The 18771-nt window shown below is 38.3% G+C and overlaps 3 protein-coding genes and 1 long non-coding RNA gene across 5 annotated transcripts; 2 read left to right on the top strand and 2 right to left on the bottom strand.

Moving 5' to 3' along the window:
* The first annotated feature begins 3113 nt into the window (after positions 1-3113).
* LOC144637389 (calcium homeostasis modulator protein 6-like) lies at positions 3114-4002 on the top strand. The gene has a single exon (XM_078496455.1). The coding sequence runs from the start codon at positions 3190-3192 to the stop codon at positions 4000-4002; it is 813 nt and encodes a 270-aa protein (XP_078352581.1). The 5' UTR covers positions 3114-3189.
* Positions 4003-5320: 1318 nt separating this feature from the next.
* On the top strand, positions 5321-8145 carry LOC144638241 (calcium homeostasis modulator protein 6-like). Its single transcript, XM_078497455.1, has one exon. It carries the CDS (start codon positions 6099-6101, stop codon positions 7143-7145), a length of 1047 nt encoding a protein of 348 aa, XP_078353581.1. The 5' UTR covers positions 5321-6098; the 3' UTR covers positions 7146-8145.
* Positions 8146-8187: 42 nt separating this feature from the next.
* On the bottom strand, positions 8188-18768 carry LOC144638262 (RAB7A-interacting MON1-CCZ1 complex subunit 1-like). Its single transcript, XM_078497482.1, has 8 exons — positions 18631-18768; positions 12013-12085; positions 11690-11747; positions 11345-11438; positions 10521-10576; positions 9886-10017; positions 9318-9438; positions 8188-8551 (listed from the first exon to the last, which is right to left on the bottom strand). Exons 1-8 carry the CDS (start codon positions 18755-18757, stop codon positions 8292-8294), a joined length of 921 nt encoding a protein of 306 aa, XP_078353608.1. The 5' UTR covers positions 18758-18768; the 3' UTR covers positions 8188-8291.
* Positions 12980-17401, bottom strand: LOC144638398 (uncharacterized). Of its 2 annotated transcripts, XR_013567929.1 has the most exons (4): positions 14817-17401; positions 14409-14504; positions 13298-13458; positions 12980-13190 (listed from the first exon to the last, which is right to left on the bottom strand). It is a non-coding gene; the product is annotated as an uncharacterized LOC144638398 (long non-coding RNA). The 2 variants fall into 2 exon arrangements; XR_013567928.1 differs by lacking the exon at positions 12980-13190 and having other exon boundaries at positions 13226-13458.
* Positions 18769-18771: the final 3 nt, after the last annotated feature.

The raw sequence follows: 18771 nt of genomic DNA on the forward strand, positions 1-18771 counted from the left end.
ACTACAGACCTTTCGGAAATATTTCACGATAATTTCCCTTAAATGAATGCACAATGCAGAATTTCCTTCAGTTCAGTTCGATGATATGATGAAGCTCTCTTGTTAGTGCTTGGTGCTTCACACTCAACATTCAGTTGAGTTCATGTACTTCTCTGAAAAACGGGCACGCTATTGCAAGGCAAATATGCACCCAGTCGCGTATAAACACTTTCAAATCCTTCTACATTGTCAATATCTCCGCGGAAACTTCGCGGTTTTGTTGTTGTTGACTAGTTGTTATTCGTGCTATTTTCTAGACGTATCGAAAGCATCGTTATTTTCCCGCCGTTCCCACGAGTTTATGCATTGTCATGAAACGCCCGCATTTGTTGTGGTTATTGTCGTAGGGTTATTATAACTATAAATTGACCTACAACCGATTATTGATTTCCGTTTTAGAATGGATGAGTAGATGTATGACGATATCTTCCGCCGACACTCCTCGATGCCTTACGTCATAACACGGCTGGTTGATCCAGTGTTGCGTGGGAATTGTTACTTATTATCAAAGTGGTACTTAACATTGTTGTTATTGTCACGCGAGAAGTAGATTATGGAGGCGCGGTTGCCTTACGTTTGCTACGTTGAGATTTGTAATTGAGGCCAATGTACTTTGTACTTTGTCCTTGAGCAACACAATCTATTCTCATAAACATAGCCTTTCTTCAACCACTGCTGTATGGAAGGGGTTAAAGAGACCAAATGTCCGTTATGGGGTAGGGCGCCCTTCGTAGGACTAGCGTCCTGTCTATGCCAGCGGAAGTGGCAATACTCCTACTGCTAGCTGCTTATTGCTACAGGAAGTAGTTAAACACTACACTCTTTTCTTTTTTTAGAATATTGTTTTTCCGGCCCAGGCTGAATATTCTTATTTTTCTGTCGATTTCAGGCTAAAATATTCTTGTGAATATTCTTAGATTATAGCGTTGACAATTCCGTTTTAGATAAATTATTGTACTGGAGTAACAATTGCAAGTAAATAACTTCTTATCGGAAATGTTTTTAGCATCAAACGTACAGCTAAGCTAATTTGTGGTTTATGCTGATTTTGTCATTTAGAGAAGAGAAGAATTTTAACGGTTTAGTTAAAAAATAGATAATTGTATTGTATTTACACATTTTAAACATAAAAAATTCTGTTCTTTTAAAAATCTCGGCCTCGTGTTTAATACAAAATATATTCCTTAAATTTCGCAAATTTCAGCCTCGATATTCTTACAAAATTTATTCTTAAAGAAAAAAAGAGTGTAGCCTGTTCAGGCTGGAGAATGTCAAAAAGCAATGCCAGATTCTGGACCTTGCGCCCCAACATGATAATGGGAACTGTCGCGAAAACTCTTGCGATGTATTTAGCATGTTCTAGGTGCCGGGGATGGGCTTAAAATAAGCGATCGAACGAAGTGAATCTAAAAGCAAGAGCCTGCTTTATTGCGCATGCTCCTCACAACCAGACAACCTGAAAGTGGACAGAACCTTATTATCGTCAGAAAAACACCGCAGCCTAAGGCGATACCACGTAATGGCGCAGACCAGAAGCTCTGCTCTGCGGACGAAAGAATGCCTTTGGAGGCCTGAAACTGAATGGCATTTTATATCCGTACCTCATTTCTAACGTATGAAATAGAATAAAACATACCATAGTTCTCGTTCAGTCATTTAGCATTTTTAACTTGATGTTTTTTTAATGAAAAGTTGATTATACGCGCCAAAAGACATTTCGTATTTCGGTTCTCGTCCGTCGAAGCTTATAAGGCCACAGTCTAGTAATAAGCAGTACAATTATGCACAATAGTGGTTAGCATGTTAAAATGCAACTTCGTAAGCCAGAACGAAAGCCTATTTCTTTTTTAATGTTTTACATGTAATCGTTAGACACTTCCTTTTTCTCGTTGGTAAAGAGATACAATTTATTTCGGAAATCATACATTCCCGGCATGCTTAATAAGTGTTAGAGGTTTGTATTTGGTTTTTAAGTGCTATGAGGCCTCAGCCGAAAGCCTAGTCCAGTAATTAATTGTTGTCAACGATTTTTAATCAATGGTTCATGATATTACACGAGACAACTTTAACTCTGCATTGTTGCGGCAATGGTGTACTACGCGAGACGATTTTTAGAGCCTGGCCGTTTCAAATATTCTTACAACGATCATGTTGAAGGTTTTTGAAAGCATATTGATTCTTAATTCAACAAGTTTGTGTAAAAAAATGTCCTTAAAAATCGTCCCCTGTAATATCACCTTTAACTAAGTTACTGGATTGAAGAACAAACATTCGTAACTACAAGTACCAGGAACACTTAAGAGTAATTGTGCCGGCCAACACTTGCAAATTTCTGCAATTACCAATGTTGAGAAATTTAATAATTAAAATAAGCGGACCAAAAATAATTACTACAAAGATATTAATTGATATGGCTTCAATATTGATCACCAAAAAGCGAATTACCAAAAATAAAAAAAGTGGTTAGTTCCTGGGAAGAAGTAGCAACAGACTTGTTTAAGGTTTGTAGCGTCAAAAACTACATTGCTATCAAAAAAGTTCGACATTATTTTCTTGGCGGTTAGTCTCCCAGGAACATATATATCGAGCGATAATTATTACAAAACAATTTCTTGGAAACGAGTCGAACGTAACGAGGGTCAACGAGCCCACACCGGTACCAGGAGATACCAGGTCGAATTTGCAGAATCTTTAACAATAACACTACGCTAAAATTTCGCACATTTAACGATTTTAAAATCCGTATTTTACTGCCTGTTTGACAACAACACCACATTTCTCTTTGATTTTGTGAACAAAACACGTCGGCCTCAAGTAATACATTATTAATGAAAGCAAGGGGCTTTAACGCCGCCATCGGGCAAAATTTTTGCTGTCTTTTTTCAAAACTGAAATTTCTTCCACAAGATCGCCACATTTGTGTTAAATAATGTTGAAAGGCCATGTTACACTTAATTCAAACACAAAAACTGCGTTCAAACCAAGATAATAAATACCTTTGCCTCATAGCCGCAGGTAACAACAGGTGGTAATTGAATAATCTCGCAACAAAAGGGCACTCATAACACGTGAAATAACGGAACCAAAACAGAAGCGCAGGTAGTCTAACTTCGTTTAGTTTCGTTCTGTGTTGCGTTGTTGTTGGAAAACATGGCGGAAGCACCCCCTGTTTACCCAAGTTTTAGCCAGCTGGCTTCAGGTGGGATTTCTTATCTGAAAGATAACCTAAAGAAGGTCGCACTTCCACTGCAAAACGCCGCCATAACTGGAGTCGTCTTGGGGTTAAAAGAATTTCTAAACAAGCTGGTCTTCAAGTGCCCTGAACGATACTACAAGTTATACAGCATGATGTTTATATTTGTTCCAGCTGTGCTGTTATTCTGCTTTGCGTTGATAATATCACGGTCGTTTTGGAAGATGATGGCGGGTTGTTGTCGCCTTCCCAGGAGTCGGTGGAGAGTTGTCTGGCAACGCTCTCGAAAATTCGTGTATCTGTGTAGCTTGCCCCCATTTGCGTGGCTTTTATTTGCGCTGTTTGACACTAAATATTACGTCTGCGCAAAACTTGGTTCGTTAGAGGTTCGTCTCAACAAAACAGCTCCTCTTGAGCAGCAAGCACTCTTAGCTGACTACGAATCAGCCAACACAGAATCGCAGATAATCGCGTTTCTTCTACTATCGGTCACTGTGCTTGTTTCAACGATGGTGATCTCCCTCGACCGATGCTGTTCAAGGGCGGAAACAGGTATCGGCGACGACCAAGAATATGTCCACTATCTGGCCGAAGAAGAAATCAAGTTGTTCAACTTGAAGTTAGAACCTCTGGCAAAAGAGCAAGCTAAGGCGCATGTGGACGCGCTGTTTGAGAAACACAAAGATATTGGTGATGCTGCAGAGAGGATACGACAAATTTCAAAGGACATTGTAGGAGAGTTCCCTTGGGCGACGACCTATGAAGCCTAATATAGCATTGTTAGGGAGTCGTAAAATTTAATTAAAGGGACTGTGTCACGGATAATACCAGATTTTTGAACAGCCGGCCAAAATTTATATTTGTGTCGCATGAAACCTAGAAATAATAGTCCATTTTTGTTAAAAATGGACTACTATGCTATATTAGAGCACTGAAACAGTTAACTAGCATTATTGGCTGCGGATGGAAACGGATTTCAATTTGAAAACGTTAGGCAAACGTTTTCAAATTGTTTCCGCGCGTCTCCAAAAAATCTATACTTGTTGCCTTAGCTTGATTTCTATCCGCGTTTATTTTCCTTTAGATGTTCAAAGATATTGTTTTTTATGGGTTTAGTTGCCTTCCACTAATTTCAGAACAGTTTAGACCAAAAATCTGCGAATTCTCCGTGACATACGGTAGTCCCTTAAACTTTGTCAATGCTTTTGCTCAGACGAGTCAATTCTAATCTCCCCCCCCCCCCCCCCCCAAGTTGTGTGTATTTCTCCGCCATTTGTTATAAACAATTCAGTTTGCCTTTCCTGTTCCGAGTGAATGAGGTAAAGGTAAATATAATACCGAAAATTTCCCCAGCAAAATGCCCCGGCCATCATTTTTCTCTCGAGCACATTTTTCTTAAAAAAAAAAACCAACAAAAACAATAACACTTTGTTTCAGCACGGTCTCAACTTTCTTTACTTCTTCACAGGTCTCCCAAATTCATTGCGTGTAAACAGCGTAAATATAAGATTTTGTATGGGAATGTAAAGAAGGTATTGAGCAGCTAGAATGCGCAAAAGAACTGGAATACAATAAAAAAAACGCCTTCTCTTCCTTTCTCTGTGTAGTAATCGTGTTGCTGTGGTATTTTTGGCTTTTGAAGCTAGTTTAGCGAGATTTAGTTCCACTGTTTCAGTCCCCTATATAACGTTACGGTCATCAACTGAAGGCACACATGTCCTTTTTACTACGTAAAACTCAAAATAAGACATGGACAACAGTTATTTGAAACAGGCTCTAGGGCTGTTTATGTATAAAAAGTCTCGCTTAGCAAAACGAGCGACGTAGCCCGGGATCTAAGACGGTCCGACGTCGCTCGCCCAAACTCCCTCCGCGACGCAGCCGCGAGAAGAATGGGGAAGAGAGTCGGGTCGGTGGTTCCCCAATCTTCCCAATCATTACTCGCTTATTTATTTTCGTAAGACTATTCAGTTAAAGCATCGAAGAAGCACGTATCAGAACTGAATCGTAATTATCACAAAAATATAAACGTTATCTAATTTAAATAGTGACTGACACTTGAAACCTAAAAGACACGACCTTGTTTTTAGATAGGACCTCCTTTCCTTGTCTCTTATTGTCCTCAGTTATTGCAGAACTTCAAACAGCATTAAATTCGATCGACTTTCAGAAATCAAAATCTAGAAATTAAAACACTATTGATTTCTATATTTCTAGGCGATTCACTATTAATAAAAACACTAAAACAAGGAAACAGGACAAACGAATTTAAAACAAGACAAGATATAACGCGTATAAGAAATTTTCTTGTCAACAAAAAACAAAAAAAAAACACTGAATCAGGCTAACAACCTCTTAATACAACGCCATACTAAAACAGTGGATAATGAAAATTCATGGGAAAAAATTTCGATTTACGTTAAATAATGTGACGGAAAAAGCTTATTTCTGGCCAAGGAACGGAGAAAATATAAATCGACTCAAATTAGAAAATTACGCGCTGGAAAAAGATAACAATTACAATGCTTATGAAAATAGCCCCGCGGCAACAGATTAATAAAGTGTGTTTCCATTATTTGGCTAGTTTGTTTTTTCTGTGACTTGTGTAAACATACAGCGCTGTTTCATCTTCTAGAACTACTACAACTAAGCTTTCACGGGCCGCCGAAACTGAAAAGATACCTTTTTTGCCGGAAACTAAAACTTGCAACGGTTATTTCGTTTTGCTCGTTATTAAAATCCTCCGTGTATAAATTAACTTTCACTCCTGCGTAACTTCAATCGCCGAGACCTTTATTGGTTTATTTCTCAGTTCAAACTCAACTTTTCAAACGCCTTGTTTTGTCACAGTCCTTCGCTTCTCAACATGAACAACGTACTGCCAAGTTTAACAATGTTGTTTAGAAAATCTCGGCGATCTTTAGTATACGGTTCCATAGCGGCTTTAACAGTAGGCTTAGAAGGGCTTTTCGAGAGCATCGTGTTCAACTGTCCGTGTGAGGGGCACTATGCCTACGGACTGGCTTTCCTGTGGGCGCCGGCTTTACTTCTGTTCCTCGCCGGATTCCTGGTTGATAGAGACTTATGGAGGCATCCAAGACGAGATCACGAGAAAGAAAAGAAAACGTTAGCCCGTCGCTATTTCAAAGCATTAATAGCGGCACTCGATGTTCTTATACGAGCAAGTATCGCCCCAGTTGCCTGGTTGGTGTTGTCTTTTCTACAGCAACAGTACTACACATGCGCGTATTTCGGTCCTCCTCTTGACAGTGACGTCATCGTTTTCAATACAACTCACGAATGTCATTTTAAACTTGGTTCTCGCACTAAGGCGCTTGAAGAAAGCTACAAAACCCGCAGTCAAATAGCGGGATGGTCTCTGATGCTGGTAGCTATGTCTGTTCTGTTCGCGTCGGTCTGCATTCGCCGATGTATTCAAAAAGGAAAGCATCTTCAAATACCAAGCCTTGAATACTACCATCATGTCGAAGCGAAAGCCGCTTTGGAACAATTCCACGCCACGGCGAAAGAGCAGGCAAAAGAAAAAGCTAAGAAGGAGATTATGTGTTTATTCGTCAATGCAGCAGACAAAGATTTTATTTCTCGTATTCAAGACGTGGGGAAAGGAATTGAAAACAAGTATGGGCCGTTTTTAGAGATACCGCCAGAAAGTCCTTCCTACACCACCCCTGTGAGTGCGACACGGGACCCTCCTCAGTTTTCTTCTCATCCCTCCATTGAAAGACCACTTCTTGTAAGCGGATCCGAAACGGACAGTCCAGATGCACAGAGGTCAGTCTGTGTTACCAGCCCGCAATTTTCACCACAGATGTACTCAGCGCCTGGAAACCCCAGCGGCTTGGCAAGGGTTAGACTGTATCGACAAGAATCTTTCGACACGAGTCGAAAGTGAAACATATCGTCACCGAATATAATTTCCAACTTTTATCCTATTTATCCTCTGTGGTTAGTTACATTTGCCTTCAAATGTCGCGGGGAATTATGTTAAGCAGTCCAATTGCGGAAAAAAAATTAATGTTAAGTTGTCCCGTAATCGCGCGGAATATCACCCGATACTTCGACGAGGGTGGGAGACGATATTCCACAAGATTGAGCGGGATAATTGTTTTGTTATTCAACAAATTTTCAACGACAACTATTTTACAGCTAAAAGCACTGCGTTAATGCAGTGCTTTGCACTTTTGGACGAATCCTGGTAAGCTAGGTATATGGCAAGATTTCTGTTATGTGCGGATGATGGATAATAATGACTCAGTCTATGACCACATATGGGCATCGTGACGATTTGTTGAATAACTATATGTTTGTTAGTCTTTCAGTATAGTACAAAGCTTTAGTGAGTGACTGTGTTTAGGTTTCCGTCTGTTTTAAAAGTAGTTTATATATAGAAAGTAAAACAGACGTGTCGAGTGTTTGTACATTATTTCTTCATACACTCTTTACATATAAAGAACCAACGTTTATGGCAAATTCATCTTAACGACGGTATTAACCGAAGCACTCTGCTGTATATATTTCAGTTCTCTGTGTAACTTAGTTGATTATTTTCTTTTCCCGTAATATAATTAAACATTTCATAACTGCAATTTAAAACATCTGAATTTTCTTTCATTATCAAACCGATGGGTGTGTCTCACTATTTCATCTCCACCCACCTTGTGGGTAGAGCTGCCTTGTACAAATATTGTGAATGATTAATAGAAATCGTATTGTAAAGCTCATTTTTTGTGCGCGCAAGCGTAGGGTGTGGCTACTTTGTAAAATTGTAATAAAAAATACAATGTAACGTAATCCAACCATTAAAAAACATGCCCATGATGATTGGAAGTATCTTCGGGCTTAATCGTGTAGCGAAACAATGAGGAACGACGAGACACATGCCATTATCGGGATGAGGTGCATAATTTAGATGCACAAGTTATGACAAAACCATAGTGTGTGACCATTTTTTAATTGTGGGCCAAATTAAAAGACCAGACATTTAAATTGACCGTTGTTGCGTTCTTTCAATGAAGAAACTACGTTGTTGCTCCGATAACTAAGATCCCTCAAACTCTCCGAGAATTTGTTCAGCTCTGGTACAATCCCATCCTTTTCCTTTGAAACTCTCCTTGACAATGTCTACAAACTTCTGAAGAAATCGCTTCCCATTTGATACTGAATTAAAGTTCTTCGCACTACTTTTATTCGCATCTCTTCCACATACATCTGTACCTGTCTCCTTTTCAATCAGCCAATGCCAGTAGCACAATTCACCAGCGTACATTAGAGCAAGGAGATGAGTGTCGCTAAAGACACCTGGGGTTAAGAAAAAATATGGTTTTTATAAGTGCTGAAAAGTTATTTTTATTTTTCACTTGGCAGATTTTAGTTATAACACTGACTTATGACGTCAACCTACCTGGCAAGCTCGGTGGGATCTGGGGGGAGGGGAGTGGACTCCCATATAAAAATTACAAGGATGCTCGCTGAACATTTCCAAAACAAAGGCTATTAAATAGGGTACCAGAATCCAATTCTTTGGTGTTATACAAAACCATTTTTACCCTAAAGAGGTACTATGTGCATTTTTTTTTCATAAAAATTATGATTAAGAAAAGACAGCTGGAGAAGATCTTTTTCCAGTGTCAGAATGTACAGAGCCTGTCCAACATTCTACGGCAATTGAACAAAAACAGCACTTGTGACTGCAAGGTCAGCTAGAAGAAATGAAGGCTACTACAGTCAACTCTCTCTTAACGGACACCTCTATAAGACGGACACCTCCATAAGATGGACACCTGGTGTTGGTTCCATCCCTGCCGTTTTTCAGTCATTTTCCTGTACCTAAACTCCCTATAAGACGGACACCTCTCTAAGTCGGACAGTTGGAGCCGGTCCCAAAGGTGTCCGTTTTAGAGAGAGTTGACTGTATTCTCATTAAAAGGTCAAGCTATTTACAAGATATATGTTAACTGCAAATAATTAGGGAGTGTCACTGGCAGATTGAAAGAAAACAATAATTTACAGATCTATGTGGAAGAGATGCAGATATATAAAACTTATAGCATAGTAGGTACTTTACCTTCTCTTAGAAGATGCACCATGTCTGCATTTTTTGCCTCAACATTTTTCTGCATGTCCAACACAAGAGGTGAACGAACACACAACATCGACTCAAGGTATTTGAATCCTGACTCAGCACACTGTAGGGAAAAGGTAAACATAGGCCAGTAAGAGTAGCTTTTTAAGCCAGAATCCTGTCTCTACAGACCATACAGTTTAAGTTACCTAATATGATTATCCAGCTAATGTATGGCATACATGACTGTAACAAACGGCACCACAGTAAAACACTATACTCAGATATAGCTTTCGTTTGATTGCACCTGGAAAGTACTGATTTACCACCACGTACAGTACCACACAAAGGACTGGTACATAGCGTTCATTTCAATTGTTATACATGAGTTTCATCCGACGACTTAGAAGTAAAAACCAACTTGTATAGCATAATAAACAGTACAACACGAAAATACTGCTCAATAGCTTTCATTTGAATGGTCACACACTAGGGTTTCATCCACAGACTTAAATGTTAGAGCCACCTTGTACAGCATCCTGAACAGTGAAAGAATTGTTCAATACCATACCTGCATAAGGTGAACTGCATTGTGCTGCCTTCGCTGAGGATCGTTGAACAAAGTGTGGCAGTACATGTAAAACAGAGCTCCACGTCTCCATAACAGACATTCCATCACTTCTGAGCCTAGTACTTGTCCAGCCTACAATGTAAAACAGAAACGTCCTTGAGTGAAAATGCAAATAAAAGGACTGTACAAATTTACCATGAGTTCATTTTCTTCATTGTCACTCTAAATTCCGGTTGGTCCAATAGTTGATTTAGGGCAGCTTATCACAACAATTTACTGGCACATTACATGTATTTCATTACAAAGAACAAGTTATAACACACCAGAAGTCATTTAAAGAAGAGAAAACGTTGCAACTACTCTCCCAGCCAGCCTTTCTGCTGCCAGCTTGGTTCATATAGTAATTTACATGTATATAATTTCAGTAGTAAAGCAGCTGCCATGCAAAAAATATAAGCTGCCTTGTAATTCTACTGGTCCTCTGGTGTAGCAGTTGCTATTGTTTTTGCGGCTAGGAGCATTGCTCTCGTTGTTTGTGCAGTACTGTTCTCTCAAAGGGTAGCAAGTCATTCACATGAGAACCTATGAGAGAAGCTACCAGTACCCACAATTTGTAACTACTTATAACTGCTTACTTTGCTTTCTGAACCAAACATCTCGTTCACTATTTCTTCAGGCTGGTCAAGTCTTTCTTTAGTTTGTAAAAAAAAAAAAAACAGAAAGATTACATGTTAGTTTATTATTGTTTGGACAATAAACTCACAAGAACAATGTACATGTACATGGTACTCTATTCTTAAGCTATATTATTCTCTGATACAACACAAATATTGTTAAAACATTAAATATTTGTGTTGTATCAGAGAATAATAATATAATTTAAAAATACTTATAAGATTAAATTTAGAATTACAGTTAACAATAAATACAAGCGAAAATAATGAACGACGTTTCGGTGACATCCTGGCACCATTTTCAAGTTAAAATTCATATGCGAAAGAAAGTTATTTATACTAAGATAAAGGTGTGATAATGAATAAATTAAGATAAAAATAAATGTTCAATGTTTATGTTCATTAATGAGAACAATGTCCGTTCAAGTCTAAACAAATACCTACACTCAGTCGGACTCAATTCGCGCGAAGGTATTTGTTTAGACTTGAACGGACATTGTTCTCATTAATGAACATAAACATTGAACATTTATTTTTATCTTAATTTATTCATTATCACACCTTTATCTTAGTATAAATAACTTTCTTTCGCATATGAATTTTAACTTGAAAATGGTGCCAGGATGTCACCGAAACATCGTTCATTATTTTCGCTTGTATTTATTGTTAACTGAATTTAAAAATAATCACAGTTTATACGTGAAGGTTTGATTATAACCTCAAAATAATACAAAGTCATCAAAGAAAATGGAAAGTAAATAATAAATAAAATCCACTTGTGGTACCTATTAAATGTTTTATTTCCTTCTCACTTCTGTCTCGTGGAAAGTCTTCATTTACCAATCTGCATTCTACAACATATGTTGCATCAAGAAGAGCCTGAAATAATGATTGACCTGGATCTTAAAATAAATTCTTCTTTCAAAACTTTAAAAATGCAAACAAAATGCTGCAAGAACCTTGGTGATCTTTGGGAAATATTCAAGATCATCATGAAGATCATCACTATTTTCACAAAGGCTTCAACAAGCCATTTGCCAAATACTACCCCAATAATTAATTATTATTTTTCCAGGCTACAATATCCAATGCACGCTTGTGGAGTAATTGTAAAATATACTACACTGTACCTGTGAATACTGCTGTAGAATTTTATAAAGCATCCCTTTGTTTGAAGCTGCATTTTGCCTTTGAATTAAATAAATGAAAAAACAGTTTATAATTGGCTCAGCAGGCCAAACTTACAGTAATTAAAAGTAAAGGTACAAAGAATGTGGGCATGATACATTGCTTAGAATAAGGAGGAAGAACCTAACAACCTAACCTTATGTGAATACTTATTGTGTAAAGAGGAATGTTTATCGGTGACCATAGCATGGTTGATCCCTCAATGCCCAGCATTTTACAGAGTTGCTACTACAGTGGAAATATCTTACCACAACACAATTCTTACCCTTTTTCTAACAGATGAATACATGCTTTACACTTGTCCTCTGCTTTATCCAATAATATGTGCTCACCAGCATCTGTAAATAGAATGAATATAAGAATGTGCTTATGAAAGTTTTGCCGTTGTTGTCCTTGTTGGCATCTGTTCTATACCCAGCCCAGTAATTTCTTATGAAGTCAGTCAGTACATAGAAGTATACTTTCTCCTTTACATGTAATAACTATAGTCAGTATCTACAGAAATAATAGATCTGGTCCAGACTCTGTTTAAAGACACTAACCCTTACCAAACTGGGTGATATGGGACATATATGGACCGTGTATGGGTCTGATATGGGATAATGTATGGCCCATATATGGGTTTGATATGGTTTTGATATGGCACATAACCTTCCATATCAAACCCATATTTTGCACATATTGCCTCTCTATTGTCTTAACTATGGGAAAGATACGTATTTCGTAAAAATCCATACTATTCCCATATGTGGAAATGATATGGGCTATGGGAATGGTATGGGAGCTTTAATCAATGGTACACGAAGAAAAATGATATGGGAATTGTATGGGAGCTTCAAACAGTCCCATACCAAACCCATATATATGGGAAAGATACGTATTTCGTCAAAATCCATACTATTCCCATATGTGGAAATGATATGGGCTATGGGAATGGTATGGGAGCTTTATTCAATGGTACACGAAGAAAAATGATATGGGAATTGTATGGGAGCTTCAAACAGTCCCATACCAATCCCATATCTATGGGAAAGATACGTATTTCGTCAAAATCCATACTATTCCCATATATGGGAAAGGTATGGGGCAACAGGCCCATATCAATCCCATATGCCTGTAATAATTGTTCCATTAGCTATGGAAAAGATGGAATTTTTATAATGGAAACAATGGATTATGTGAACAACCCATGTATCTATGTAGAAGAAAATCACCATTTCGCATTTAAACTTTAAATACCTTTATTGCAAATCATGCATTCTTACTTTTTTCACATGCAATTTAAGTTTTTGAATAAGTGATTCTTTAACATTAATGTGTTACATAATGATGTCAGGTCAACGTTGGTTGCGGTAAATTAAAAGTTAAATTTTTTAAACGGACAACTTAAAAGTTGATTCTGAAGTGTCATAACATTTAAAACTGCACAAGGCTTGTTCACGTCTTACTGTAGCTTAGATTAAAAACGACAGGCGAGAGTCTCTGTTTTCAATAATGTCTTGTTGGTATTGTAATGTCTTATCAAAGCTGTATGACTTCTTTATCAAGACACTAGCTTTTGTATTAAATCACTGTTCATTGCACCCTGGCAGCTGCATGCAGGTATTTGTGTCCTTGGTTGATGTCTGGCCTCCACACATTTCATATTAATCTTCCTGACAACCTGGCTGGCTGAGTAAGCCATCTTTGGTGAACTTTGAACACACTTTACCTAAAAGCAGAACCAAGAAAAAAATATTATTGTCGGTCTCATTTGGGTTACCGATAATTTAATAAAATAGTATGGCTGTGTGTTCAAACTCAGAAAACTGTTTGAGCACTTACCAAGGTAGCATTACTTTTGTTTGCCACCATTTAGATAGCACAGCAAACTGAAAGAGTACTCTTACCGTTGCTTTCATCTAAGCATGAACACTTTTTGCCCAAAAATGATCTACGTGTGATTGGATACTAAACATGGCATGATTTGTCATCAAAGGTTGAAGTTTAGCAGACCCTAATGGCAACTTTTGGACTCAAGTTTCAGCATAAACATTGAGAATGGACAAAACTTTACACAGAAAGTGATTCAAGTGAACCTTCAAATGCATATTAACATAGCTCATGCAGGATCAAGAAGTCTCTATATCCAATCCTTTCACCATTTCAAAACCGGAATGTGTTGAACTTTGGGTACAAAAGTTGCTGTTACGGTCTGCCAAACTTCAACATTTGATGACAAATCATGTCACGTTCATCATACCCAATAATATCATGTTTCAGCAGTGAGTGTTGAGGTGTAGATGCAAGTGACGGTATTAATTGATATCACATTGGAACTTAGTAATTTCACACACGGTTACAGACAATGTTAGATTGGGACATTCCATTTCTTATCCTAACTCAACCCCCCCCCCCCCCCCTCTATTGAAGGCAACCTCCATCCCAAAGGGTGTCGGAATATTTTTTCAAAGTAGCCAAAGCTTCAAAGACACCAACAGCAAAAACTGCGGTGTCTGATTTGTGCCCTCCATAGGGGGTGTTTGGAGGAAAAAATGGGTTGTCTAGGCATCATTATTAAAAATTTCAAATATTTTAATAAACGAAATTGTTATTTTTTGAGAAAAATGACTCATGAATGTCTGTGATAAAATAAAAATGTGGAAACTTTTTAATACTGACCTTCTAATGTGAAGTATGATGTACATGCATGTACATGTAGTTCATCTTCATGCAGGACCCTCAAATCATCTTCATACCTCGCATACTACCAAGTCTCTGTTAAACAAACCAAGTCGATCTATTTAGAAATAGCTCGCTAAGTTAACTCAGGTCAACTCAGTGATAAGAACTTGCATGTGTATAGAAACAACATTGAGTTTGATCTGAATGAAATTCGTGCAAACTTTTACTCGTTTATCAGTCAAAAGTACTTTTCACTATGCCTTAGATTTAGCAATTAACTTTACAACGTAAAATTTGCCAACATAGAAGAGACAGTTTATAAAAACGCGGGTCTAGAAAATGACACTTCAAGCTTTAGGACACAAGAATTGCACACAAATCAACCTGAGAAATGTCACTACTTACCTTCTCTTAGAAGAGCTGGGGCATTTCTTTTTCGTGAGGTACGACCAGCCATCGTTTCTGTCACTAACTTTGGTGTTGAAAACACGAAATCATCGCGGAATTTTTCTCCAAAAGTGGCTAAAACACTCCAAAAAACAGCGAAGATCACGATGGAATGGAGAAAGCGACAAAAATTCGAAAAGGACGCGTTCTTTTCTGTCACTTCGTAATTGGTTAAAAGTGACCACGTGTTCCAATGTAGCTGCGTGCGCATTGTTCGTAATCTCGCTCCCATGCTCTCACGGTCGCGCTCATGTGGATCGGTAATCAACCAAAATGGCGGATTCATTGGCGATGAGTAGATCGTAGAAAAAGAGGACGCTACAAAGAACACATGCAGTATTCGAACCTGTATAAATTCCAGGCAGCAAGACTACAAAACGTACTCTAGGTAAACGATGTCTACGTGATTTTCATCGATTGCAAACTCCAGATGTGATAACAAATTTGAGTTCGAAGATGATGTCTTGTTCGACGACCCATGCAGCTACATGAAGGTGTTCCAGCGAGTGCTGCAGTCAGCTAGTTTACCTGAAAGTTGTAATGACAACAATGAACAATTCTGCAACAATAACGACAAAGTTTTCAACGCGTACGGATTGTGGAGAGTTTATAGCCGAAAGACAAAACGATAACACGAGTGACGCGACGACAAGCTTTCAGATTTCACCGATCATGACAGTAAGCTATGTAATGTAAGCTTGTTATGTAATTTATTAAAGATGACGATGCTTCTTCAGACATTTTCATGCAGTGTTAAGTATAATTGTGAATCAGACTCTGAACCTTTTCCAGAAGAGTGTGAAACAGAGAACGGTATTTATTTCGGTGCTCCTATCACAACCACTTCGAGCATATGTATAATCTCCCCAGACCTTAGCAAGCACAAGAGCTAGAATTTCTTGAAGCAAAGCAGTGAAGGTTAGAGTTAAATTTTTCGTTTTCCAAAGGAGCTTCAACATCTGTTGGCTGGTAAAAAGATACAGAACATGATTTTCAAGCGCTGTCAAGCAACCCTTCAAGTTTATTTTTTGCCTAAGTGGCCATTTGGCCACTGACTGCTCAAGTTTGTTCGCTGTGAAAATTTAAGTTGCTAAATAAACAAACACTTTCAATTCTCCTTCTCAATTTTAGTCACCAGGCTGGCAAGTTCGTTTCCAATTTAGTCGCCAGCTCCAAAATTATTGTCGCCATGGCGACTATATAGTCTTAACTTGGAGGGTTGTCAAGGTGTGCTCTTATAACCCTTGCAAAAGCAAACCAAATATCTCCTTGTAATCCTTAGCAGAGCACGAAGATTGGTTTTAAAATGACAGCTGCGAAAGGAGATTTGAAAAGTCAAACTTAAACTTTCAGCCAACTTGACTGGTCACATTTCCTCAAAACATTTATATTGCTGTGCAAGGCAAATAATTAAAGAGGCCCTGCCGGTGTAATTTCCGACAAGCAACACGGCCCAAAAAGTAGCGACAACACATAAAATAAAATCGCGACAAACAACGACCCTTATAGAAAAAAATTAAATTCCGACAAGGACAGGCAATTTTTCTTCAATTTAGTTACCGACCGCGACATGAAGAGCTATAAAACAGCAACACGGAACATTTCAAAATTCAGACAAGCAACACAAGGACCCTCCTGGCAGGGCTTCATTAAAATATTGAACAATTAAAACAGATGGGGATTATTGAATTTCAAAGTTGTGATATGTTTATTCATTGCAGAAGCTGGTCGTTATGTTTGAGAATATTTGATTGGTAAATAAAATCCACTTGGCAATAATTTAATTATCATTTAGCATGGCAATGGCATTTTGACAGACATGTTTCCACAAATTTTAAATTTTTTAGTTGCTTTCAATTAAAGTAAACTTTATTGCAATTAATTGCACCTTTTTAGTTTTTTTGCACCATTTTGTTGCTTTTGAGTACTTTTCAGTAATTTTGGGTGGTTTTCTGACATTTTGGAAAAATTTTAAAATCCAAGATGGCGGATCCAGGATGGCGGTGGCCGTTTTGACATCATGATGTAATATTATTGACACACAATGTGGTGTCATCATTTCACGGGACATACTGGGGTATATCAGAAGATAGATTTTCGAACATCCACCCCCACTCCCGGTCCTGTTAGCAGCTGATATGGGATACCCATATATCCCATAGTTTTTCTGTGCAACATAATAATCCCATATCACTGCCATAGAGAGAGAAAACAAGAATTCAATAACAGCTGATATGGAATAAGTATGGGTAACATATTCCCATAGTTTTTCCATACAGCATGATTATCCCATATCACTTCCATACTAAAGGAAAGTAAACATAGATTACCTGATGATATGGGATTCCTATGGGTAACCTATTCCCATAGCAAAACCATACAAAGCTTCCCTTTGGTTTAAAAACCCATACTCTTCCCATACCTTGAAATTTTACAAAAATGGGCCCCATATCAGTTCCATATAATGGTCTAACCATCCCATATCTATTCCATGTATGGGCCAGATATGGGCCATAATTTGCCATATCAAACCCATACTTTTACTTTGGTAATATAAGTAGTGAAAAATTAATGTTTACCCTGTTAAGGACAAAAGACCATAAAAACCACACCCTGTCCAGCAGCATGTCCCAATTCGTTTGGCCAAGTAAGGAAGTACCCCTTCCCCCTACCCCTGACTCTCCTGTCCAGCAGAAAAATTGTGTCGAGTCAAGTTTTCTCCTAAACACAGATCAAGGAGAACTGAATAGCATTCCCTGCTTATTCACGCCTGTGGACCTTTCAATGTTTCCTAATTCATACCCCTGGAAATCAGTAGTTCATTATTATGTATCAGTCAATTCCAAGCGAGATCGTCCCCCCCCCACCCCCCCTCCGAGCAACCGCTAGGCATTTGGCCATTACTGAGGTCCAAATAGTGGGGAATTTGATCGAACAGAAGCCCAGATGGTTAGGCATTTGACTGCTGACAAAATGTGTCAAAAACTACAAAACCCTAGCGAGCTCAAGTGTGTGAGCTAGTATTTGGTTATGTTAATGTAAAGTAGTTTCAACCTATCTTTTCCTATTAAAATTGGCTGATAAATAGGGCATGAGAGTCCGTTTAGACCTAGTGTTAACAAGAAACCCAACTCACAATGGCATTTCAGCCCCGGCCAGTAGGGCATTTGACCGTGTAACTGGCCAACATAGTGAGGCCTTCCAAGAGAGGTAGCCGTGTCGCAATGTCACATGTTTCTGAGAATCCATGCCCCCTAGCTAACAGCTGTAAATTTTGCTGTTGTTTTTTACCCTATTGTGTTGCTGTCGCATTGTGTTGCTGTCGCATTTCTTTGCTGTAATGATGTCGCTTGTCGCGGTTAAAATGTTCCTGTGTCGCCAGTATTTAAGGTCATGTTGCTTGTCGCTTTTACCCTTTGGAAGGCCTCCATAGTGGGAAATTTGATCAGAAATTTTGAAAAAGTCAAATGCCCGAGGGTTTGCACGGGGTGGGGGGGGGGGGGGGGCGATAATACCCTAGAAGATCAGATGCAAATAAGTAAAGACATTTACGTACATGGTAAACGAAATCAAATAAATGCTGAAAGCAGATATGTCTTACTTAAGCTGAAGCTAAACAGGTTATATACAGTATGTAAGCTTATATTTTTTTTTTAAGTAGAAGGAGTGCGCTGGTCTGAAAAATTCGCTGATAGGCGCGAGGCTTTGGATGGAAGAACTTTGCAATACGCAGTTACAAATATATTCGATAAATTACAGAATTTATAATTACCTAATGTATTCTTTCGGATTTCAATGCATTCCTCCTGAAGTTCTTTAATATTTACAGCAATCGTCGTCTTGGCAAGATCGACCACTTCTTCTAGTCGCTCTTCCCACGCCGCCAATTTTTCCGCCATTTTGATTGTTATCA

Source organism: Oculina patagonica, chromosome 14 (genome assembly GCF_052425735.1).
Source record: "Oculina patagonica isolate OP01 chromosome 14, crgOcupat, whole genome shotgun sequence".
In the NCBI taxonomy this organism is placed as follows: domain Eukaryota; kingdom Metazoa; phylum Cnidaria; class Anthozoa; order Scleractinia; family Oculinidae; genus Oculina; species Oculina patagonica.

Coding starts and splice junctions, on each gene's coding strand:
- LOC144637389 (XM_078496455.1), top strand. CDS start 3,190: ATGGCGGAAGCACCCCCTGTTTACCCAAGTTTTAGCCAGCTGGCTTCA.
- LOC144638262 (XM_078497482.1), bottom strand. CDS start 18,757: ATGGCGGAAAAATTGGCGGCGTGGGAAGAGCGACTAGAAGAAGTGGTC. Junction 10,577..11,344: donor GGAAATAAAACATTTAATAG/GTACCACAAGTG, acceptor TACAAACTAAAG/AAAGACTTGACCAGCCTGAA. Junction 8,552..9,317: donor GGTGCATCTTCTAAGAGAAG/GTAAAGTACCTA, acceptor TCTTAACCCCAG/GTGTCTTTAGCGACACTCAT.
- LOC144638241 (XM_078497455.1), top strand. CDS start 6,099: ATGAACAACGTACTGCCAAGTTTAACAATGTTGTTTAGAAAATCTCGG.